This window comes from Notothenia rossii (assembly GCF_949606895.1).
Source record: "Notothenia rossii genome assembly, chromosome: 6".
NCBI lineage: Eukaryota > Metazoa > Chordata > Actinopteri > Perciformes > Nototheniidae > Notothenia > Notothenia rossii.
This window is the reverse complement of record NC_136909.1, coordinates 10126156-10152758: the sequence shown is the minus strand read 5'-3', so window position 1 is coordinate 10152758 and position 26603 is coordinate 10126156. Positions and strand designations below refer to the sequence as shown.

The window sequence follows — 26603 nt, the reverse complement described above, 5'->3', positions numbered from 1 at the left end:
TGAGATACAAAAGTTCTTCTGGTTGTACGGACCTTATGAATTTCGAGTTGAAATCGTCTCCTTGAACAATATCCCCGAACTCGTGTTTCCTGGTAAAACGTTATGATTAACCTTAAACATGATTTGTGCCGTTTGGAATTCTACCAGGTCTGTACATTTTAACAATTTTGACTGCAGGAATAATTCGTTAGTGTGATCAAGGTATTTGGCTTTGTGAATGATTCATAGGTCTTTTTTTTGTAGAATAGATACTGCATGTATAGAACTTCTGTAGTTATTTCCCCAGCTTTCAGCACATTAAGTCAGATATGGTAAGACTAGTGAACAGTAGAGAATGCGAAGTGATTTCTGATCTAGAACTTGTTTTACTTTGTTTAGTATGGAAATGCTTCTTGCCAGCTTTGATTGTACATGTTTTATGTGTAATTTCCAACTTATTGTGTCATCTATTATAACCCCAAGAAATGTAATTTCACAGACTCTTTCAATTTCAACCCCATTTATTTGTATTTGCATTTGTGTTTTTGTTCAATGTTTACCGAACAGCATTACGTTTGTTTTACTCAAGTTTAATGATAGTTTATTTTTGTCAAACCATGTTTTTAATTTGTGCATTTCATTTTCTATGTTCTCCACTAGCTGTTCTAAATCCTCCTCCCACAGGCCATAAGACTGCTAAACTCCTGAGCTTGCACTATCTGGACTTTTTTTTGTATTTGTTTTATGTCTTATCTATATTTATGTTGTATTGTTGGAGGAACCTGTGACCCAAGACTTTCTTTGCACAACTGGCTGTGTATATGACAAATAACCTTTGAACCTTTGTTTGTATATCCTAAGAAACGTTTCATTTATAAATAACGTATGTTTGAACCAGTGCGCCTCTGTCCTGCGAGTACACTCTAAACTTCAGATCATGAGAAAATATTAATGAATCGTGTTATGCTATTTACTTTCTGTTAATAGAATAGTTACCATATCTAACATATTTTTATTTAACTTTAGCTTTCGGTTTCTTTAAGCAAAGTAGAGTGTAAAAATTTGATTAGATTATTAAATAATTAATCATTGTTATTGTATTATGTTTAGAAGTTGATAGGAGAGAAAAGGGGACAAGGGAGGGGCTTTTTTTGCCTCACAACATTTCAGTGACTACATTAAACCCATGTAGATTATATATATTTATATATATATATATATATATATATATATATATATATATATATATATATATATATATATATATACTGTACTTGCATATATAGTTAATTTTGCTCATTGCAATATTCCACATCTATAAGAAGATCATAAAAAAGATAACTAAAAAACATTATGAATAAAAAGACAAAATGAAAAGGCAATAGAAACTCATTGCAATTGTTTTATCATTTATAAAGTATATTAGCCCACTAGCAAGATTTCCTGGTGTTGTGAGGAAAAAGGAGACATAAACTTTTTTTATTAATTTTTTTATTGTAGTTTTTGGATGCCTTAAGTTTTCAGGTTGTTTTAAGTGTTTTTTAAGTTTGGCCTTTGCAAACGGTTCCTCGGCTCTATTGAGGTTGGATGTTGCAGATGATAACTACATCAACTAGGTGTACCCTAGCAGTTGCTATCTTCATTAACAGAAAGCAGATGCAAGAAATAACTCGTTTGTAACTCACTCAAGCAACATTTATATGGTTCATTCTTTATACAAAAGTTTCCTTCCTTTTGAGCACGGACTCTGTGGTTTCCTGCTTCAATGCACCTCATGTGACCATGCTGGCTTTTACATCTCCAACAGTGCAAGTTATAACAAACAAAGAATGATAAACCTAAAGCAATATAAACTGCTATGAACTTATACTTATTTAAACATTGAATGTCTACCACATTACACATCACATGACATACCAGAGGTCCTTTGCGGGTCTCATCCTCGTAAACATTTCTTTCCTGGCAAAAATGAACACACTAATTAAGATGAAAAAAAGACAATTGATGATTGTATTGACAGTCTGGCCTCCCCTCTGAGCCTCTAGGTTTGCTTTAGACGAGAGACTCTTAGCCCAGGTCATTCACCGTACTTCTCCAGTCTCTCTCAATCTCTCTGGTAACCATCACAAGTTGTTCACCCTGTACGTTATCCCCTAACCCATGTCACCACTCATCTTAGGTTTTCCTTGGTTAAAACTTCACAACTCTCCCATAGACTGGCTTAACTCATCCATGTTAATTGATGTTTATTCTGTCACTCATATTGTTTGTACTCTGCAGTTCGTGCCACAGTCACTAGTCCAAACCAATTGATCTCACCTCCGTAAACTCTGAATATCACGACATCCAGGAGATTTTTAGCAAGGACCGCATATTATCTTTACTACCACACATGTCAGGCTCTATGACTGTTCCATATATTTGCTAGATAGACTTCCCTTCTAGCAAGCTGTACAATCTTTCAAGGCCAGAAAAAGAGGCCATGGAGAGGTTCATATCTGACTCTTGCTGCTTGTCTCATTCATCCTTCCTCATCTTATATGGGGGCAGGGTGTTTTTCTGTGGACAAAAAGGATAATACGCCCTTTTATTGATTACAGAGGTCTTAATTGATTGATACATTTTATTTCGAACAAGTAAAATAAATAATTACAAAACAAAACAAATGTTGCAGTGCATAGTCATGTAAGAGAAGTCAAAACAAAAAATGACATTTACATCAACATCAACAACAACAACAACAACAACAACAACAACAGCATTAGCAACATAAACAGTGCCACATCTAGTGTTCGAAAAGGAGTGAGCAGAAGTATAATTTATTTAATCTCACCCCCTTGTCCCTAAATGATTTATTTATAATCTATAATCTGCAATAATTATCATTATTATTAATTTTTATTGTTATTATTATTATTATTATTATTATTATTATTATTATTATTATTATTAATCTGCTTTACCTGTTGATTGACATATATGCATATACACTAGAGGTGGGAGTAAGTCCTACATGTGCAAATCATGAGCAAGTCTCAAGTCTGGACCTACAAGTATCAAGCAAGTCCCAAGTCACTGTGGTGAGAGTCAAGCAAGTCAAGTCATTGCTCAGGTCAAGCCAGTCAAGTCAAGTCATACGAAATTCTGAAGAATAAGCCCAGTTTCCGCATTTAAATCAGTTAAAAGACAGTGGTTATGAAAATGGATTCAACCCACACTATGATCTTCATTACATACACAGTTAATCATTTTAAATCTAATTTAGACCGATGAAAATCATATTAGATTCATATTAACCCTAGAACTGCACACAATATATAGTCTAGCAGGAAGGGCCCTCAGATTTTGAGATACCCCTACCCAAGGTAGAACAAATGACAACAGTGATTTTTCTTATCTTTAGGGTCTCCCATTAATGAAATTGATTGTTGTCAAATTTTATTTTGAGGGGAAAACTACTACCAGGTGGCTGTCCGCCATCACCAAATAGTCAGACAATTATTTAACTAAAAAAACACTGAATTATAGTCCTGTAAACTTAGATTTAGTTTAGACGGAAATTGTACTTTTGGTGATAGGAACATAGGACTCAATCACTTTTCTCCCCGTTTGGGGACGAGGAAATACCTGGAATAAAAGCCGCTCTGACTCTGTTCGGGGGGCACTATATTTATGGCCTTTTTTTTCTAACAGCGAGAAAATCTCCTTCCTAGAATACGGGCCGACTCTCCCCAGGCTTGTGAATGCACAATGCCCGAGAAGTGAGGGGGGTGACAGCGAATTGGAGTCTGTAGCCCCGTGATATCGTCCTCAACACCCAAGCTGAGCTTGTGAGCGCTTTCCACCTCTCGCTCATGAGAGTGAGAGGAGAAGTAGCCCCTGCCCTGCTGTCGGCTCTCTGTGCCTTTATTAGTTGTGTTATGGGGCCCTCTAGTGGATCTCTACTCTCTACTCCAATCCTCAAAAAACCTGGTCTTGATCCCTCCTCCCTCACTAATTACCGCCCCATCTCCAACCTACCATTCCTCTCAAAAACTCTTGAACGCATTGTAGCCAATCAAATTCACTGCCATCTCCAAACCAACCAGCTTTATGAACCCCTTCAGTCTGGATTTCGTCCTCACCACAGTACAGAAACTGCACTCGTCAAAGTCCTCAATGACCTCCTCACCTCTGCTGACACTGGTTCCCTCAATATTCTCATCCTCCTCGACCTGAGTGCAGCCTTCGATACCGTGAGCCACAACATCCTGCTCACCCGACTCAGGGACATTGGTATTGAAGGTATTGCACTCAGATGGCTCCAGTCCTACCTCACTGAACGATCCCACTTCATCTCCCTCCCCAACCACTCCTCTGCCACAGCTTCAGTCACCCAAGGTGTTCCTCAAGGATCAGTACTTGGACCCCTCCTCTTCATCATTTACATCCTGCCCCTCGGTCAGATACTCCGCCACTTCAACCTGGACTTCCACTGCTATGCTGATGACACTCAGATCTACCTCAGCACCAAATCCCTCCATAACCCACCCCTTACCCACAACGATTCCTGTCTGACAGCTATTAAAACTTGGATGCAACATAACCTCCTCAAACTGAACAGCAACAAAACAGAACTCCTCCTAATTGGCTCCAAATCCACCCTCAGCAAGGTCACTAACATAACACTCACCATCGATGGCACCATTGTTTCCCCCTCCAATCAGGCACGCAACCTTGGCGTAATCTTTGACCCCACCCTCTCCCTCGAACCTCACATCCGCCAAACAGTCAAAACCTCATTTTTCCACCTCCGCAATCTTGCAAAAATCCTACCCTCTCTCACCCGCCCCGCAGCCGAACGACTAATCCATGCCTTCATTTCCTCCCGCCTTGACTACTGCAACTCACTTCTTTACGGCATCAGCACTACATCCCTCAACAGACTCCAACGGGTTCAAAATGCAGCTGCACGTCTCCTCACACATACCAAATCATGGCATCACATCAGCCCAGTCCTCAAAGAGCTCCACTGGCTTCCTGTCTCCCATCGCATCAATTACAAAATGATGGTCCTCACCTACAAAGCACTCCACCATTTGGCCCCCCCTTATCTCACAAACCTTCTCACTCCTTATCAACCCCCACGGTCCCTCAGATCCACCGCAGCTGGACTCCTATCCATTCCCACATCCACACTCTGCAGCTTTGGGGACAGAGCCTTCTCAGTGGCAGCTCCTAGGCTCTGGAATTCCCTCCCCCAAGATCTCCGTGACTCTGAGTCCCTCACAGTCTTTCAGTCCCGCCTCAAAACACATCTTTTCAACTCTGCCTACCCATAAGCCCCCCCTCCTCTCAATCAATTTCCTCTTGACTGCCTTTTTATTTATTTTACTATACTTACTTGTTTGCCTGTCCTTGTTTGTCTACCCTCCCTCATATTGTAAAGCGTCTTTGAGTCGTGAAAAGCGCTATATAAATAAAATGCATTATTATTATTATTATTAGTGTCTTAACACGATAGTACCCCTGACTGACAACCTCGGCCGACACTGCGCATGCGCGAGGTGATAGCGCTTTGACAGACTCGGTTACCGTCCGCTTGCTGAGGGAGGCGACAGCTCCCCTCAGAAGCGACACAGTCACCTGACTGCTTATTATTTTTTCTTGTTCGTATTTCTGACTGCGCCCTTGGCTTTAAGCCCGGAAACGACAGTGAAATATGCTTTATTAAAGAACGTGGAACTGTGCTTCTGTGACTTAAACGGGCAGCAGAATCTGCTGTCTCCAACGTAAAGTCCACCTTCCTCACGGCGCGAACCGGATGTCGTTTGGACACCACGCGAGGCGACGGGGAGTCGGGGGCATGGATGGCCTCCGGAAGCACAGTCCAGCGCAGAACAGGTGGAGCTGGAGAACAGGGAACTTCCAGCTCTTCCACCGAGGAGACGAGGGAAGGCTGTCAGGCCGCTTTCTTCTTCTTCCTCACTTGATGACCGAAAGTCTGAGCCGGCTGTGCCGGTGCACCTGCTGTCGGGGCTGGGGACTTCCTTGGCCAGTTCGTCCTCGCCTCATGCCTGGGCAGGGTTTGAACCGGGGCAGGATGTGGCTTTGGCCGTTTCGGGATCTTAAATTGGTAGGGTCACGAGGCAGCCTGAGCGAAGGTTAGCTGCAGTGAGCCGTTTAGTGGTGAATACTGCTGAATACACATACTTTACAGAGATGCTGTATGCGAAACCAATGTGAGTTTGGAAAATTGCACATTATTTTTCTATTTAAGTATACCTCAACAATGGAATTATGATCAGTGGAAATGGCCATGACATGTGACCTTTAAAGTAAAATGCTTCAATCTGGTGCACTTTAAGCAGAATTACTACTAGATCTAGGGGGTACAACTCTAAACACCCATATGAAAAAGATTGGTTTACATTTTATTAATCAAATAAGTATGTGAACATAACCAATAACCTACCATAGCCAATAACAAATAAATGTAACTTATTTTATTTTTGGAGTTCATTCATATCTTATTTGACCTATTAACATTTATTTATTTGTGCATTTTTTTAAATCTCTCCAGTTTAAAACTGGTTTACTGTCCTATAGTATACATTGAAACGATTTCAAACCTGTTTTATCCCAATAATTATACAGGAGTGCCTTGGAAATATTTGTTTACATAAATTGTGACCAAACCGTTTGAGACCCACTGAGATAACTTAGACTAAAGTGAACTATCTAAACACTCAGAGAGTCCTTTACCTCACTGAGCTGTAGTTATCAGAATCTCAGTCTGACTGGAGAGGACTCTCCCTCCACATTATTGTAGAAACGTCTTCTTCTAATATCCGTTAGAGCAGCTAGCACCAGATTCTAATAACAGCAGCGCCGGTACCGGTGCACCCTCCCTCTCTCCCTCATTCGCTCCCAAGCTCACTCGCACTTTGACTGTGAGCTGCGGGCGCCAGATAAGCCAACATCCCCCATTTTCATCACTTACAGCGCCCATCGCACAGGGCAAATGAAACGTGTAACCGGGGTCAAAAAAGGGTGTTACATTTACTTAATTATGAATGTTGTTACATCAAGGCCGAAAATTAGGATGAGCACCAGCGGTCAAAAATGTTTTTCTACCAGCGCAGCGCCTCCCCAGATCTGGCGCCCTAGGCTAACATCTATAACGCCAGTGCTACGGGCCGGCCCTGGGCATGCGAAGCAAGCCGAGTTTCTCCATGCCCTCGAAATCCAGAGAGTAAGCTCCTTGGATCGGGGACTTACTGCTGAACGGTCGGTCCCTCCACGAGGCGGACACCTCGTCCAACAGCTCCGGAAAAACTGGGAGAAGCTGTCTTGCCATCCTCGCAGCCTGGGGCAAATTCTTCCCCTCGTAACGACATCTGGTGGTCTCCTTCACTACTTCAGGCCAGGGGATGTCCAGCCTGGATGCAGCGCGGCTTCCCCCATGTCTCGGTTGCCGGCCGGCATATCGCTAGACATGAAAGGGTCTCGTCCCGACAGGCTAGCTTGGCGTGCTAGCCGTCGGCGGAGGCTCATGACCAGTGGCGAGCCAGTGGCGAGCCGTTAGGGCCCTCTAGGCCTAAGATATTCTAAAGAATAATATTTGAAAACATAAAAAAATTTCTTTTTAAATATAATTTTTTATATTTTTTTGTTGTTACATTTTTCATTAGTTTTACCAAAATAACTTGATTTAATTGTATTTAAAATAACATTTCCAAAGAAATAAATCCTTCGAATCTGCCTGTTCAGTTTCTGTTGGAATGTGAAGGGTTAAATGCCGTCTCTGCGAGTACTGTGAAGCAGAGTCCTGCATCGGGTCGGGTACCCACGGGTACCCGACGGGTGACCCGCAAAAAAGGTGATTCGCGGGTGGTATTTTTTCAAACACTTTTTTCCGGGTTCGGTTCTGGGTAAAACAAAGATGATGCGGGTCGGGTCGCGGGTGTTGCATAATAAATATATTTAAATAATAATAATTTAGTTTAAATCCTCAGACCTCTCCCCCGCGGGACTGTGCATAATCATAACCTCTGCAGCGCATCAATCTGCTTCTGAGCGCGCCACATTCTGAATGGCTGAGGTGAAGCTCTCTATAGCGGAGAATACAGCATTTTCCAACACTTCCTCAAGAGCGAAATCAAACGTCTGGGAGGCTGTTGGTGTCCTCCTAGATGGAGAGAATAACCAACATCCCCCGCTTTTTGAGAGAAATATGCAACTGTGTGTGTTAATAATTGCACGTTTTCACTGCTCATATAGGCCTATGCGGGTTCGGGTCGGGTTGCGGATCCTGTGCCGACGGGTCGGGTCGGGTTGCGGAACTAATTGGTAATATGTGCGGGTAGCGGGGCGGGTTCGGTATTGCACGTCGCGGGTGCGGGGCGGGAGCGGGTCTTGAAAATCAGACCCGTGCAGGACTCTGCTGTGAAGACAGGAGGGCTTGTTGGTCCCTCTCTACATTCACAGAGGGCCCGCTATAGTAACTCAATGAGAGAGTAATGTCAAATGACAGTACAATTGACCAATCATATCTTCCCTCCAAATGGGCGGGCTATATTACTATACTATATTATCAATGCTACTTTAGTTATAGCCTGATATATGATAGCTAACTTTACAATGTTGTGATGTGACGTTAGCTAACATTCTGTAGCTAACGCCGGTCACTCACCAAGATAGCTGCCCAGTTCTCCACTGGTTCTCCTCACACCACAGCTCAATTTCTCTCCGATGGCCGTTATTTCTTCTAATCCTTGGCTGCTCCTGGTCTCTTGGACGCCTAGCAGGCTGATAATTATAAGGTTGTGGTCCGTTTCTCAGAGCCTCCGTCTCCTCTGGTGTGTGAGGAAGAGAAGGGTCCATCCTTGATAGCCGGTGTGCCGACTTGGAGGGACGGAACAACAACTGGTATGTTACTGTTCAATAATCAAAACCCTTACCGTTAAAAAACGGCGGGGCAAAATCGAGTATTAACTGGTGTGTTAATATTCAAATCTATGCGAAGCAACAATAACTGGTATGTTACTGTTCAATAATCAAAAACCTTACCGTTAAAAAACGGCGGGGCAGAATCGAGTGTTAACTGGTGTGTTAATATTCGAATCTATGCGAAGGAAGTGTAGCCGGCAAGCGTCCGGCGACCGAAAGCTAGCTTAGAGTGGTTCAGTCTATGGACAGTTAAGCTAGCCAGGCTACTGATAATTTAGAGATGTGCTCCGAAGCGAGAATAGGTGTTTGAATGACGCTGCGATATAATAAAAACTCAAGTTAGATACCATAATTAATCAGCTGTAAGTTTTAGTTTGTTTGAATTATAATTATTGTACAAAATGGTATAAGAATGCAAACATTAACATCTGTTCTGTTTAAATTGATTATAGTCTATTATCAATTCAGGTTAAGAAACTAGTGTTGCTTGCATCCTATTTTAAAGGCATTTCTTTTTATACTCTACTAAAATGCAACAAAAAAAGCGTTTGATTCTATTAATTTTGTCTTTTTTATTGCACTTTGACAGTAGATTCCTGTGTAGCTTCAGATCTGAGTTGTCTTATTAGTAAGCCTAATTTATACTTTTGTAGCAACACTATTTTTATATAATGGCAAAGAAATTCCATTATATAAAATGGGACAACAAACTTAATCCGTGTGCATATCTCTCCCGCAAGCTATCTTCTGCTGAAAGGAATTACGACGTGGGAAATCGGGAACTGTTAGCTGTGAAGATTGCTTTGGAGGAGTCGGTTGGACGGAGCGGAGCAGGATTTCCTGGTTTGGACAGATCACAAAAACCTACAGTACATCAGGAGGGTAAAGCATTTGAACTCCAGACAAGCCAGATGAGCTTTATTCTTTAACAGATTTAGCTTCAGGCTATCTTATCGACCTGGTTCACAGAACGGAAAACCGGACACTCTCTCCAGAATGTTTGATCCTGAACCAGTTCCCAAGACTCCGGAACCCATTCTGCGGCCAGACCGGGTGATCGGGAGTGTGAGCTGGCCCATTGAACTAAAGGTAAAACAGGCTAATGGGGAGAATCCTGTCCCTAGAGGTTGTCCTCAGAATCACCTGTTTGTTCCAGGGACACTTCGTTCTCAGGTGATTCATTTGGGCCCATACATCTGTTCTTTCTTGCCATCCTGGAACCAAGAGGACCCTCTTTATGGTGAAACACAGATTCTGGTGGCCTGCTATGGGGAAGGATGTGGCAGAATATGTGGCAGCATGTCCTGTGTGTGCTAGGAACAAGACGTCTCGTCAAGCTGCGGCAGGTCTTGTCCAACCTCTGCCCATTCTCAACAGACCATGGCCGCACATTAAGTTGGACTTTGTGACAGGATTTCCACCTTCGGCAGGTTACACCACAGTACTCACAGTCATTGATCGTTTTTCCAAGATTTCCATCTCATCCCCATGTCCAAATTGCCTACTGCCAGAGAAACAACACAGGCCATGTTGTCCCATGTCTTTCGTATCCATGGTTTCCCAAACGATGTTGTTTCAGACCGAGGCCCACAATTCGTTTCACGTTTCTGGAGGGAGTTTTGTCGCCTGATCCAAGCCACTCTGAGCCTGAATTCTGGATACCATCCCCATTCAAACGGCCAAGCGGAGAGGATGAATCAAGAAATGGAGACTTGTTTGAGATGCCTGGTGTCCCAGAAACCTACCACCTGGAGCAAACATTTGATTTGGGTTGAGTATGCACAAAACCTTGCCCACATCAGCCACCGGAATCTCTCCTTTCCAATGTGTCCATGGATACCAGCCTCCATTGTTCCCGGAGCTCGAGCAGGAAGTTATTGTACCATCAGCACATGCTCTGGTTCGCCGCTGTCGCCGGGTATGGAAGGGGGTTCGACAGATGCTGCAGAGAAGTTCGACCCGCATGAAGAGTTTGGCTGACCGAAAACGACGTCCATCTCCTAGATACAAGGTCGGTCAACGAGTGTGGTTGTCCACCAAGGATCTTCCTCTTCACGTCGCCTCCAGGAAACTGGCTCCCCGGTTCGTTGGTCCATTTCCCATTTCAAAAGTTATTAATCCTGTTGCTGTTCGCCTATGTCTCCCAAAGTCCCTCAAGGTCCACCCCACGTTCCATGTCAGCAAGCTGAAACCAGTTTTAGAGAGCAGACTGGTTCCCCCCTCCACACCACCTCCACTTCCCCAGGACATCGACGGAGGTATCGTCTATACAGTGAAAAAAATACTGTCAGAAAGAAAGCGGGGTAGAGGGAGACAGTTCCTGGTCGACTGGGTAGGGTATGGACTAGAGCAGGGGTGCCCACACTTTTTTGGCTGGTGAGCTACTTTTGAAATGACCAGCTAACCAAGGTCTACCAACCAAAAATAAAAACCCAAATTGCAAGGGTTGCTGAATAACACGTTTTATTTTTACATTGGATAACTACAATAGGGCTGCAACAAACGACTAATTTGATTATCGATTAATCTATAGATTAATGAAACGATTAATCGACTATTCGGACTACTACTGTGTGCCTTGCACAATTTCTCAAACGCTCTTATTTAGCCATCAACTTTTAGATTTAGTTTGAGGTTGTTTTAGGCATGTGGAAACTAACAATGAAGACAATAAAGATGAATACTTGATTCAAAAATACATATATTATTAAATTAACTTAACAAATTGTGAACAAAATTAACATTGCTTTTTATTTGAATTAAATAAATAATATTTCACATCAAAAGAAACAACAATGTTTTAACAAATCTTATTAAATAATCTGATGACAGAACTGGAAACAGAATAGCTGAAACTTTAACAAAATAAATAACTCAGTTACCTCTAATCATTAACCCATGTTTGTATAATGTAGTTAACTCCGTGTGTTGCTGCTAGCATACATAACACCTGACGTGGAAACGTTACTCGTGGATGGGGCTACAGAGCTACTCGAAAGACAGTCGAACCCGGTGCATTCCTCCGTCTGAATGTGGTGCACTTTTGCTAAATGTTTAGACAAATTGCTCGTGTTACCGCCCTTACATGCTAAACACTTTTGGTGACGAGCATTGTCCACCTCAAGACGGGTAACATGTAACCACACCTTGGAGCGCTTCTCTCCACCATCTCCTCCGTGTGTTGCTGCATGTAGCAGATGCGTGTGTGTAAACTGCCCCGCCCCCTTGCAAACAGACGGGGGAGAGAGAGATCTCTTCTGGATTGGAAAGATAGAAAATACACCGACCATAGACGCATTTGTTTGTCTTTTTGCATGTTAGAAACGAGTTGGCGACACTAAGACTAAGAGATAATGTTTGTGTAGCAATAATACATGACCTTTCTCTTTCTCAACTCGCTACTCGGAGGGAAGTCGCTGTCATATGCCTTGTGAACACTCCGATAATGCCTCTCCACGTTACCTTTCTTTGGCAGAGCGACGCTTGCTTTACAAATAAGGCAAATAACCTTTGAATGTGACATCACAAAAAAAGATTCTCCCTCCCATTCTGTGTGGAAGTGGTATGTCTTTAGCTTTTTGCTCGTTCCCGCACTCATTTTGTTGTTTGTCTCTCCCGGCACTTGACTGATTTTGTATCGCTTTGCATTCTGTGTTAACAGACTGGAAAGCAATAGGTCGCTTTTTCTGTCAATCAAGTCAACTCCTGAATTAAGTGGCAGGGAGGCCAAAGGAGGAGGGATCAAAACCTGTTTTGTCTATTTTAACGGAGCTGGATTTTTTTTAATTTATGAATGACTCGCGATCTACCAGCATTGCCCCCGCGTACTGGGCACCTCTGGACTAGAGGAAAGATGCTGGATCCCGGGCAGCTTTAATGTCGACAAGTCCCTTATCACGGATTTTGACAGACTACGGTCTCAGGCTTCACGTCTGGAGTCGTCCGTAAAAGGGGGGGGGGGGGGGGGTACTGTAAGGTTTTAGCGCTAGTATCCTGTTAGCTGTTGTGTTCTTAGTGTTTTGTCTATCTGTCTTTTGATGTTAATTACTCTACTCTCTCTCTCCAGGTGTGGGCACTTCCTGTCCGTGTGGCACCTGCTAGACTGATTGTTGTTCCCGCCCCTGATTGTGTCCACCTGTGCCCCATTACCTAATGTGTATATTTAGTCCTTCTCTCCCTTTGTCTGGTGTTGGTTCGTCTTGTGATGTCGTTATTTCCATGCCTCTTTGCCAGAGATCCATGTTACATTACCTAGTAGAACCTAGTGATTATATGGAGAATCCTAGTAGAGCCTAGTAGTCATTATTGATAGCTTGGGTTTCTTTACAATAAAGAATATTACCAAGCAACGGAATTGAGCATCTAAGTTCTTACGAGGCCATTGTATCATCTGCAGTATTTTATGAAGTATTAATTGTACAAAGGTCAGTTTTATACAAGTAGAAGTGTGTATTTACCTGGTAGTAGGCTGTCAGTAATGGCTACGCCTCTCTATTTGGACTGGTAGATCCCGGCAGACTGGCAACTTTAAAAGTAGCTCTCAGTTCAAAAAAGGTTGGGCACCCCTGATGTACAGTATAAACAATTTAGGACCCAACACTAACCCCTGGGGGACACCACAAGCAATGTCCAAACATGAAGAACAGTCATTTCCCAACTTCACATACTGCTTTCTATTGCTTGAATAGCTTTTAATCCAGTCTAAAACTAAACCACTGATACCTTTCTTATTGATATAATACGATGTCATGGTTGATTGTGTCAAAAGCTTTTTTAATATCTATAAAAATCCCTACTGCATATTTGTTGTGTTCAAGGGCATCTGCGATATCCTCAATTGATTCCATAATTGCCAGTGATGTTGATCTGTTTGATCTGAATCCGTATTGACTCTCCGTGATTAATTTGTACTTTTCAATGAATGCTCCCAGTCTGTTGTTGAATACTTTTTCTAGTATTTTTGAAAATTGGGGAAGTAAAGAGAGAGGTCTGTCCTTCCAGCTGGAAATAGATTGATTCTGTTAAAAGCTTTTACTCTTCATTAAATAACACAACTTTGATTTAAACTCGTAGATTTGTTTGTTTCTTACCAGAAGATGATTAAGTGTGGCATTTCCTACACTCTAAACTTCAGATTATGAGACAATATTAATTAATTGTGTTACAGATGTAGCGATTCATTTCAGAAAGTTTGAAACGCGAGGGCCGTGATTGGTACGTGATCTACCCTCGCTCAAGGGAAAACCTCCAGCTTGACTTGAGACCGCCCCCGTGATAGATAAATATAATTATAATGAAGCCAGCTGCAATGGATCATTGATCCACCAGGGGCTGCAGTGGGGTTCCACACTGGAGCTCATGTGAAATAAAGTCAGATACAGTACGCTGGATGTACAGCGGAACTTTGTTAAGATCCATATGTCACGGATATCATACTCTGTGCTAAATAAGAGACATGTAATCATTTACAAAACATCCCCATGTTGTTATTTAACAAAATAATGTTGTTTAGTCGAAAAAAACGAGCGGGAAGAAATGCAGCCCGGCTCTCGATTTTTAATCCTAATTTAATCATCATCTTCACCACGATCATTTATGTTTATGTTCGCCAAATTGACATGAAATCACTGACACATATGAATATACTGTATTCAACTTCATTAAAACGTTATTAACGTGCCTAAACTCAGTAATTCACAAAAAATATTTATATTTTAATGGAGCTTCGTCGGTCGATCAGGATCCCAAAGCGTAGCGGAGGGATCCTCATCTGCATGACGGGTGTTATTTTCCCCATAAGGAACAAGTCGCTGCAAATTATCCCGCTTATTACATGGCCACATTCTCAACAAAGTAACGACATGACTCCCAATATTAATTGAAATGCTTTTATGGATTTAGAAAATGTTTTTATTGATTTAAAAAATAGTTGTATGTATTGATTTAAAAAATAGTTGTATGTATTGATTTAAATTGACATGCATCCGCTAAGAAAAATAGTCCGTTGTTACCGTTTTTTAAACAGTCTGAATGAAACGGCAGATCTCATCTGCGTATTTACACAACTAATGGCCCATCAACCACAGCTCTCTCCCCCCCTCCCCCCTTGATCTTTCTTCTCCAGCAGCTAAATTAACGGTAGGTTACTCTGAGTGACAAGCTTACAGTTAGACACAACACTGTCATTGCAAGTGACCCTCAGTTCGTTGACTTTTATGTTCAACTGCTAAATTCGTTACTGATGAAATAGGGCTTCTACTGTACCTAATTACCTTAACACTAGAACCGCCAGAGGTTTTTGTATAGGCCTACCTAAACCTGTCAAATCCCGCTATTAGAATGCAATTTTTAACAACATAGGGTGCTACATAACACACTTTCAGGAAAAGTCACGGACTGGGAGACTTTAATATTTTATTGAAAAAAAGTTACATTGCACACACACAACACACATCACACAAATTGACCCGATTGGCGGTTCTAGTGTTAAATAAACTCACTAATTAATGAAACCAGTTCAATACGCATTATTCTTATTCTTATCATTCTTTATGAGCGCAGAAATAGTCTTAAAATCAGATCTGTTTTTTAAATGAAATCTGATGGCAGGCAGTTAGCTCTGATCACCTATGCGCCACACCTGATCGCTGGCCATTCAGCCAAATACTGTTCGAAATGGGGGGGAGCCAGGGGGAGCTTGGCTCCCCCGAAGAGGGAGGGAGCTCCCCTGAAGGCTGACTTTGAGATAAATAGGGGGAGCCCAAAACAATCGTGCATATTTGTGTCACACAGATTAGAAATGTTGAGTTTCTGTAAATAACAGTTCTTGAAATAAATAATAGTTATTGTTCATTACAGTTTCTGAATATTTGTTTTATATTTGTGAATATGTCTGGGTGTTGCCATCTGTACGTGGTGGCGCCGCATTCTTACTTACGTTGCTATGGTTATGGCGGTGATGCCGGCGCGGTATTTGAAATGTTCATATTGATATTTTTTTAACTCTGGCTTTGTAATAAAAAATATGGCAAAACGAAAACTGCCAAGAGTCACAGCTTTGGATTCACAAGCAAAGAAGCGAAGGAGTCTAAAAATAACAACGTGAACGGAAAACAACTTTTAGTTGGCCGGCTGTAAGCGGCGTTACGGTCGAGCTTGACAGCTCGAAACCGAGGGAGAGGCCTGCCGATGCGGAGCCTGAAGAGGCTTCAACAACGGCCACAGCCGCCGGCGTTGTGACACCGTCTGTAGTAGTAGCAGAGTGATTTTATAGCAATTGATCGAATCCGCGCTGCTGCGAGTTGAGTAAAGTTAGAACGATATTGGCAGATTCGGATTTCACGGATCAATAACTGATGAACAAAACGTTATTCAGACACAAATTACGTCTCCTAAGTACCGTGGTAAGGTTGACAACTACAATCACATGTTGATAAAAAAAAAAGAGGCAATATGCGCCATCCTCCGAGCTGGACACATGAAATTGGTCTCTTTCCGCAGCCGGAGAAGAAACGAGTGCTCAGGGACCGTCTGCAAAGTGCAACACCGAAAAAGGAGAATACAATAATATTCAATCACTTCACTATTATACATTATTACTACCAAACTCACTACACACTTCAATAGTCTCCTGATGCTCATACTACAGCAGAGAGTTTGGAAGAATTTGCTTTTGAGTAATGTTGGGGAATATTTATAGTGTAACATCTTCAATAAATATGGCATCATCTTCAATAACGTCACTATTATACAGTATATTTCTACCAAACTCACTACACACATCAATAGTCTTCTGGTGGTCAGGCTACAGCTGAGAGTTTGGAAGAATATGGTTTGGTTTTGATTTCTTATATTGACAAAGCCAATGGCTCCATCATATAGATCAAATGTGACCTGAAAAACCTAGGGAATATGTAAACATAAGTGTTATTTTCTATAATTTACAGGTGCAAAACAATAATTTCATTTACACAGTATTCATTTTTTATTTTTCTCAACAGGAACAAGAAAAAAAGGGATGCTTATAGTTTAAATGTATTGGTTAAAAACAACACAAATGTCTCCAAAAACGGCATAATTATAATAACGCTAGAAGTTGCCTTTAGACACAGTTCAGTCTCCTTTCTCAAGCCTACAGTACTAAAGGGATGCAAATACTTTGAATAATCAGTTTCACTCACCTTTTTTAGGTCTTGCCTGGCCATCTGCTCTTGTGTGCCGTCTAGGATTACACCCATGATCCAGGAGGTATAGACGGTTATTGAAGATGATGACATGATTTTACATTATAAATATTCAACAAAATTATTCAAAACCATATTCTTCCAAACTCTCTGCTGTAGTCTGACCACCAGGATACTATTGATGTGTGTAGTGAGTTTGGTATAAATATACTGTATAATAGTAACGTTATTGAAGATGATGCCATATTTATTGAAGATTTTACATTAGAAATATTCACCAAAATTATTCAAAAGCAAATTCTTCCAAACTCTCTGCTGTAGTCTGACCAACAGGAGACTATTGATGTGTGTAGTGAGTTTGGTAGTAATAAGCTGTATAATAGTGATTGAATATTATTGTATTCTCTTTTTTCGGAGTTGCACTTTGCAGACGGTCCCTGAGCACTCATTTCTTCTCCGGCTGCAGATAGAGACCAATGTAATGTTTCCAGTTTGGAGAACAGCACGTACTGGCTTTTTTTGATAAAAATGTAGTTCGTTGTCAACCTTACCACGGTACTTAGGAGACGTCATTTGTGTCAGAATAACGTTTTGTTCATGAGTTATTGATCCGTGAAATCTGAATCTGCCAATATCGTTCCAACTTTACTCAACTGCTGCTGCGCCAGTCAACAGAGCGTGCGTGTGATATATTTTGTAGCAGGATGTGCACTGAATAATAGGGCTCCCCCGAAAGCAAATGGGTAATTCGAACACTGACAGAGCTCCCTCTATACAAATCAAACTGTAGACGGTGTGAAAGCACCTACTGTTTTAAATAATGGTCGGAATGTGACCTGTGAGCCTTCTGAATTACCGTGGGACAGCACATTCTAAACTAAAATGTTCAATCAATAAAGTAACATCTTATCTTATCTTAATAATATCTTCATATTAATAATAATAATAAATCATACAGTATGTGTCCGAAAGGGAGCAGGAGGAAGCAAACACAAAAATATACTGCATATTAAAGCAAACGATTGTAAAGGTAAAAGTATGAGCATAACAAATAAAGAAGTGTAATGTAGACATTTACATTATTATTATTTAATATATAAAGACTACATATTATTGAATTACAAGATTAGATATACTTTAGTTTAGTATCTAACATATTGATGTGTTCAAATGCTCTTCAAAACACAACTGAAAGTCCATGAAACTTGTCTTTCTGTATTTGTGAATAAAGCGCCATCTCCTGGTTAAAACCTGAAATTGAAAATCTGGCAACGCCCTCTTGGAAAATAGTGGGAAGGCTTAACATTCCTCTATACTGGTCTTTGGCAGGCCGTAGGCAGGAAGCTGTAAACTGGAGTCTGAAATGAAGTGCTACATCTGTATGCTATTTACTTTCTCTTAATAGAATAGTTACCATATCTAACATATTTTTATTTGACTTTAGCTTTCAGTTTCTTTAAGCAAAGTAGAGTAAAAATAATTTGATTATATTATTAAATCATTAATCATTGTTATTATATTATGTTTAGAAGTTGAGAGGAGAGAAAAAGGGGGCAAGGGAGGGGCTTTTTTTGCCTCACGACATTTCAGTGACTACATTAAACCCATGTAGATTATATATATTTATATATATATATATATATATATATATATATATAGTTAATTTTGCTCATTGCAATATTCCACATCTATAATAAGATCATAAGAAAGATGACTATAAAAAAACATTATGAATAAAAAGACAAAATGAAAAGGCAATAGAAACTAATTGCAATTGTTTTATCATTTATAAAGTATGTTGGAGGAAAAAGGAGACATAAACTTTTTTCTATTTCTTTTTTATTGTAGGTCTTGGATGCCTTAAGTTTTCATGTAGTTTTAAGTGTTTTTTAAGTTTGGCCTTTGCAAACGGTTCCTCGGCTCTATTAAGGTTGGATTTTGCAGACAATTACTACATTAAATAGGTGTACCCTAGCAGTTGCTATCTTCATTAACAGAAAGCAGTGGCAAGAAATAACTCACTCAAGCGACATTTATATGGTTAATTCTTTATTCAAAAGTTTCCTTCCTTTTGAGCACGGACTCTGTGGTTTCCTGCTTCAATGCACCTCATGTGACCATGCTGGCTTTTACATCTTCAACAGTGCAAGTTATAAAAAACAAAGAATGATAAACCTGAAGCAATATAAACTGCAATGAACTTATTTATATACTTATTTAAACATTGAATGTCTACCACATTACACATCACATGACATACCACAGGCCCTTTGCAGGTCTCATTCTCGTAAACATTTATTTCCTGGCAGAAATGAACACACAGCATTTGCACTAATTAAGATGAAAAAAAGACAATTGATAATTGTATTGACAGTCTAGCCTCCCCTCTGAGCCTCTATTATTATTTGCTTGATTTAAAAAAAAAAAATACAATGCAATGCAATCCCCTCACACAATTAATACAAAATGACATGAGTAGAATGCAGTTTTGTATGTGACATTAAGTGCCATTGCCGTTCACTTTAAAATATCACACAGAGCTGTTTAAACCCAGGGCCTTTGTGAATACCGTCTGAGCATCCTCAGCGAGCATGTTGAGGAAATCCTTGAGAGCTTTGTAGCTGAAGATAAAAGAGATGGCCGCTGCTGCTGGTATTCCTAATAATGGAATCAATCTGGACACTTCCTCTGATGCAATTAAAGCAACTAGAACCCCAGACAGTAACAGCAGATGAATAATGAGCTCTTTGTTTATTACATCTAAAGACAGTCTTGAGGTCATCACTGCTCTGAGATCAGTCAAAAGCACACATGATTTAAGAGCAAGATTTTCCATTGACATGCTATCAAGACCAAACGTTTTTTTGTACTTAAGGCTGGCTTTAACCAGAATGGCTACATCAACAGCAACAGAGAGCCCAGGAACTGGTACAGCTGCTGTGAGTGCAGATAAAGAAGCAAGGTACTTGATTTTTGCCTTGAGAGCTTCTTTCTTCTCGCTGATCATCTCACAATTAACACTGGGCAAGGATAACAGCAGAGCATCTCTCTTATGTGCAGGAAGCTCTCTCTCCAGGGTCTTTGTTAACAGGTGGAAGTCATACAGGTGGAGATCAAAGCAGGACACCAGGAATACTTGTGGAGACTCAATCTTGAGTTTTAGAAGACCTGTGTCACACACACAGAACAGCAAAGTTAATTCATGATGATGAAATTGAAACCAAGTTAGAAAAATTCCCAGCAACCATCAGGTAGGAGGACAGACAAAACAATTGGTTATTTGTTTAAAATCTGAGAGGATGATCGATCACATGAACAAACCATTAATGGCCAGTATTCAAACAACTCATTTTATAAACTTTTATAAACATTGTAAGCTCCTGTAAAGTAACATCTTTTTTGTTTTAAAATTAAACAGTGTCTACTTGTGACCCTTGTTGCCAAAGATTTTAGGTTTTAGCCATGTGTCATTTTACCAAACTTACCATCAACGCAGCTTTCTTTTATGATTGAAAGAGTCTTTTCTGCATTGAACTCGCTCTGAGTTTGTTCCTCTGCCCACATGTTTTGGTCAATCTTTGAGCGAACAAAGTAGAACTTCTTCTCCATCTTCTGGATCTCCAGAGCAAGTTTCATATCATTTTCTGTGAAGCGATCAGCTGAGATGATGATGAAGAAGTCAAATCTTTCAAAGCCAACATACTCCAGGTACTTGGCAGCTGGAAAATTGGTGATGCCAATACCAGGAAGATCCCACAGTGTAACATTGGGAAAGTTTGGATGGGGGTATGATTTGACCTCCATGGTGGTTTCTACACTACCAGTAGGGGCTGCTGCATCACTCTGATCCTTCAAGTCTAAGCCTCTAAAGGCGTTAACAAAGGTGGATTTACCAGAGCCAGACTCTCCAGTGATGGCGATGTTTAGTGGAATGTTATCCTGCTCTTTCAAATAAGCCTTGATCTGTGCAGCTGCTGCGGCGACATTGGTTTGCAGCAATTTTTTAAATGTATTTATGTGTTCTTTACCAAATGGATCCTCCATAGCTCTCCTTGAAAAATTAAAATAAACAGAATGTCATCTCACTATTTTCATTTGGTGACCTGAGCATTTAAAAAGACATTGTGTTAAATCAAACTTACAGAAACAATGAGTTTGTTAATAACACAATTACAATATCCAAACTTTACATACAAATATGTGTTTTCTAATAAACTGTGAAGTCTACAATGAAAGCTTAAGAACTGTCCTAAAACCCTAGAATAGCCATTGTGAACTCAAGATTCTTAATAAGTTACATAAAAAAGCAAAAAGTCAAAGCACAAAAGATAAACATGCAAGGAGTGAGCAAAAGTCACACATATTGACTGGATAGTAAACGGTTGCAACTCTAACAGTCAGAAACAATTAATGTTATTAAACATTCATTTGAAATATATGCCTTACCGTATGATGCACCTGCAACTTTGAAACTCAGCAAGAAAGTTGAACTTCTTTTCTGCGCTGTTGTATGGGTTCATATTTTAAAGAGTTCCGCCCCTTAGACACTCAATGCAGTGGCCAATTAAACCTTCTCCTGCAGTGAGTGACAGAATCTAAACCAATCAGCGTTCATCATGTTTCCTTTCTTTTTCCTTGTTCAGTTAAAGCAGCTGATTTACAAGGAATGCATAGAGGAGGGGTCTGTTTACAGAGCACATTTGGTTGTCAAGACATGTTTGTAACCTTATCAAAGGTTTCACTTTATGGAGAAATGTATTACGTGAAACGCTGTCTCATAATATGTCCTGCAATAAAGACACTGAAAATATTTTAATCTAATCTACTTTCTGTGAATGAGAAGAACAAACATATTATTTGTTCTATCCGTGAAAGGGTTCTGTCTGATGTTGAACATCTTAAAATGCAAAACTGAGCAAAAACTATAACTTCATAAAATACATTTTAATGTGTTTCAAAGGCGATGGGAGAAAAATATATTTTTATTTATTTTTTGTGTACACTACCAACCACTTAAAAAATATATATAAATAAGAAGGCAATAAAAAGCTAACTGTCTATTTGACAATTATTTAATCTCAATATATTGGTTTTCTTTGGCTGTGTACCTTTGTATCCCTGTTGTGAATAGTTAGATGTGTAGACATGAGTGACAGTCAGCTTCTCGACACTGAATGAAGTGACCAATGAAATGTTTCCTTCAGTGAGCGACAGAGAATCTAAACCAATCAGTGTTGTTTCCTTGTCTGCGGTTTCAGTAAAGTCACCTGGCTTACAAGAAATAGGGGGAGGGTGTGTTTGTTTTGGAAGTGGATCATTTCATTTCTTTAAAGTTTGTTAGCAAACCTGTTCAGTCAGTCCATCCAGAAGAGTTCATGAAGCTTTCAGCGGCATGACTATTCAGTGAGCGAGAATGTAAGTGTACACTTGAACAAACATTTATCCAATATATTGAAAACTGGTTGTAAATGTAAAATCACCCTCCAATATCAGCGCATGTCTTGTTTCTTGAGACCTGAACAGTACAGTGCCCTGCTGCCCAACAATGAATCAATAACATTTTATTTATATAGCCCAATATCATAAATGAACGCACCGCCTGCTGACCAGTCAGAGCTTGGTGCACAGAGTTTAAAGGTGGGGTCGGTAATTCACTTCAGAAACACTTTTTGTTATATTCCAAGCTCTTAACATCCCGATAGCAATGAATACATTAAACGCTTTGACAATAAATACATAAAACAATTTCATCTGTGGAAGCCTTAGCGCTTTAAAAAGCACGACCAATCATCTGAGCCGGCCCGGCTAAAATAACTGGATGGCCTACCTGCCTGTCAGCCTTCCATCTGTGCACAAACTTATCTCGTGCCCTCATTGGTCATGTGTGCGTTCGTGTGTGTTGGAGGAGGGGCTCTGTAAGGAAGTCTGAAGGAAGGGGCAGATTTATTTCTGCTGCCTACTTTCAAATTCTAGCGCACTCCAGCTGGTTTCTCCATTCTTACCTACCCTACTTTAAGTGCTACATTTTTATACATTTAAAAAAACATTAGATTTACGAGCTTTTTACTTTGTACCTGTGCTGGAATCAAGACATCAACGATTGACTCTCGGGTGAGCATAGGTGCCTCCATAATCCTAAACTTCAGGACCAGTCGTATATAAGCCATAAGGGTAAGGCCCAAATTATATGTGAATATCTAACACTAGCATATACTATTTAACACAAAACCAAACATTTTAACGTGATTTTTAACTAAATGTAACGTCAGATGCCATGAGACTAATCATGATACCCAAAACAAAGCATTCAGATTGTTTATTTCACCTGCTGGCTCTCTTGTTGGGCAGGGCGTTGTAGAGTAAATGTCGGGTCACATAAGGACACAAAATCTTGTAAAGAGACAGAAAATATATATCAAGAGATAAGAGAAGAAGTATGCTGATCAGACTGTGAGATAGCAGATGTCCCACAGTTTGAATGAGATGTGAGAGATATGTCTCTTTATTTCATGATTTGTTTTCGGAAATATATTTACATTCTTACATTTTTTAACAAAATCTCTTTTGCACACTGTTTTATGTGACATTACATGCCATTACCAGTCACTTTACAATATCACAGCAGAGTGTTTGGCTTGTGTTCAGGAAGCTCTCTCTCCAGGGTCTCCTGCAACAGATGGAAATCAGACAGGTGGAGATCAAAGCTGGACACCAGGAAGACTTGTGGAGACTCAACACCTTGTTTTTCAAGAACTGTGTCACAAAGAGAACAAATACATGTATTTGCAGGCGATGCAATTGAAACAAAAGCAGGAAAAGCCCCAACAACCCTTTGAAGGTCAGACAGAAAGACAGGCAGGTAGTTTTAGATCTGAGAGGATGATCGTTCACACCAACAGACCCTTAGTGAGCTCAGACAGTATTATGACTCATGAACTGCTTACATTGTTAGCTCCTGTACAGTAGGCTATTTGTTCTTGTTTTAAAATGAAAAAGTGTCTACTTGTTGTGACCCTTGTTGCAGAAGATTTGAGGTTTTAGGCATTTTTCATATCCCACCCTAAATGCAGTTTTCTCTTATGATTGAAAGAGTCTTGTCTGCGTTAAACTCGCTCTGAGCTTCTTCCTCATCCCGCACGGTGTGATCAATCTTTGAGAGAACATCTGCTGTCTCACAAACTGACCAGCTCTCTCATTCTCTTGTCTCTTGAGACATGAACATTGTCTACAGTGCCCTGCCCACCAAGAGAGCTCACCATAGCAAGGAGTAACCGGGCCTGATTTCTGTGTCCATCTTTTCACTACTCAGTACTCTCCATGGCGGGCACCAGAAATGTGTCACTCCCGGTGCATGACCAATCATTGGCACCTATATGTTCTGTTCAAGCCTGTTCATGAAGAAGGATTATTAAGAGCTTCAGTTGCTTAATATACATAAAGTGAACCTATACTGCAAAGGCAGGATGAAAAAGATCAAGACATTACTTGAAAGCATTCATTTGTGCATAAGTCAATCCTCACAGTAAACACAGAGCTAAATCAGACCAAATGCACGCTGAAGGCTCTTTGAGCAGCTTTTCTCTCACTGATTGTGCCGTTATGTTAAATGTTTGTTGTTTGTGTTTCATGTATTGTGTCTGGATACTTGTCTGTTGATGTTGGACATGGAGCTGCTGTGACGCAGGACACATTTCAGAGTTGATCTGACTAATAAAGTCATATCGTATCGTATTGAATATCAGGTGAGGACAGGTGTGTCCACAAACCTAAACTTCAGGGATCGGAGGTAAATGACATTGTTTAGCAGACCATTACATTTGGATTCTGTGTACTGCGTCAACAATAGTGCAACAACTTTTAGTAATTGTTGTCATCCATTGACAGGAATTAATCCACAGCACTTTTGATAATAAGATAAGATAAGATAAAATGGAACTTTATTCATCCCCGTTGGGAAATTCAGGCGTTTACAGCAGCAACCGGGTCAGAGTGAAAATCAGGATTCACACAAGGTAAAGAATAAAGATAAAATAATAAAGTGATCAAATAACTGTTGAAACAAGATATCATGTTAAAACGTTGATCAATAGAGACATGTCTTAAGTCATTGGACAAGAAAAAAAGCCATATTCTGATGGTTTTTCAGATAACTGATTAAAAATATAAATGTTACTGATATTATTTGAGGATGTGTTGTAGTTAATCACTGCCATCACTGAGGGGTAGTGATTCATCACAACCATGTACTGTACAGGCTGCATGGCGCGGGAAGGGGGGTGCTGAGGGCGCTGCAGCACCCCCTAGCGGCAGGCAGGGGGTGCGGAGCTCCCCTGTCTGAATTATTATTTGACGGTTATTGCTGCTCCCGCTGTGCATAATCTGTGTAATATGTAGCCAATAAATTCCACATTGTTGGTAAAATAATATTTCGGCCTGCCCCAAATGTTTTTTCTGTAGCCCCGGACAATTCTACCTCAATAATATAATACATCAACCGTGCTTTACGTGAACCTCATCAAGACACTAGAAAGGACGGCAGGACTGTAATTTCCCGTGTTCAGTGAATGTGAAAAACATACCCATCTGTTATGGAAAAATAAAGTATTCTAAAAGTAATCTCAATACGTAACTGTATTCTGATTACTTTCAGAGCATGTATTCAGTATCTGATTACATTTACAAAGTGACCCTCCCAACCCTGCCTAGAAGTGATCCTTCGTTAGCGTGAAGAGTCTGCTAAGCTTTATGGGGTCCGCAGTACCTGAGCGTGCTCCACTAGAACCCCCCCCCCCCGTTCTGGACTATATAAAAATCGCTGGCCTGCGATAGTATCTATTGGATACATTTTGGCCCTTGGACAAAATAGTTGGTGATCCCTGGTCTATGGTGTCAACAGAAGTGACAGTCCGCACACACACAAGACCGCAATTATGGCAGAAGGAAAAAAGCCCAAAATATATAATCTTCACTCCGAGTGGGAGGATGATTATTTTTTTATCTATTCCAATTCAAAGTCCATCTGTCTCATCTGCAATGCGAGCGTGGCTTTATCGAAGAAGGGTAATTTAGGAGCGGCATTTCAAAACGCTTCGGAATCCCCTCCTAATTCTGCCCTACGCTCCCAAAAGGGGAGGGACCTGAAAGGACAGCTAAATGCACAGCTGTCCATTTTCACCAGGCCCAACAACAAGAGCAAGGCTGCTACCATAGCATCTTATCGTGTCAGTCACGTTCTTGCGAAACACATGAAGTCTTTCAAAGACGGCGAAGTTGTGAAAGAAGCATTCCTGGAGGCTTCCGACGCGCTTTTTGGGGACAGTAAAAATAACAGTAGCATTTCAACAGGTTTTTGATATAATAAAAACTAAAGTTACCGTTATTAATCAGCTGTAAGTTTTAGTTTGTTTGAACTTATTCATTATAATTATTGTACAAAATGGTATAAGAATGCAAAAATAAATTGATCATAGTCTATAGTCATAGTCTATCTGCAATATCTTTTTTGGCCGT

At 40.4% G+C, this 26603-nt stretch overlaps 1 protein-coding gene across 1 annotated transcript; it reads right to left on the bottom strand.

The window, feature by feature from the left end:
- Positions 1–19122: 19122 nt before the first annotated feature.
- LOC307045019 (interferon-inducible GTPase 5-like) lies at positions 19123–21885 on the bottom strand. Its single transcript, XM_079690483.1, has 3 exons — positions 21540–21885; positions 20579–21144; positions 19123–20261 (listed from the first exon to the last, which is right to left on the bottom strand). Exons 1-3 carry the CDS (start codon positions 21611–21613, stop codon positions 19624–19626), a joined length of 1278 nt encoding a protein of 425 aa, XP_079546609.1. The 5' UTR covers positions 21614–21885; the 3' UTR covers positions 19123–19623.
- Positions 21886–26603: the final 4718 nt, after the last annotated feature.

Bases quoted from the DNA above. Each gene is read 5' to 3' on its own strand.
- LOC307045019 (XM_079690483.1), bottom strand. From the start codon at position 21,613: ATGAACCCATACAACAGCGCAGAAAAGAAGTTCAACTTTCTTGCTGAG. The intron at 21,145-21,539 runs GTAAGGCATATA...TAATTTTTCAAG, and splicing joins AGTTGCAGGTGCATCATACG to GAGAGCTATGGAGGATCCAT. The intron at 20,262-20,578 runs GTAAGTTTGGTA...TGTGTGACACAG, and splicing joins AAAAGAAAGCTGCGTTGATG to GTCTTCTAAAACTCAAGATT.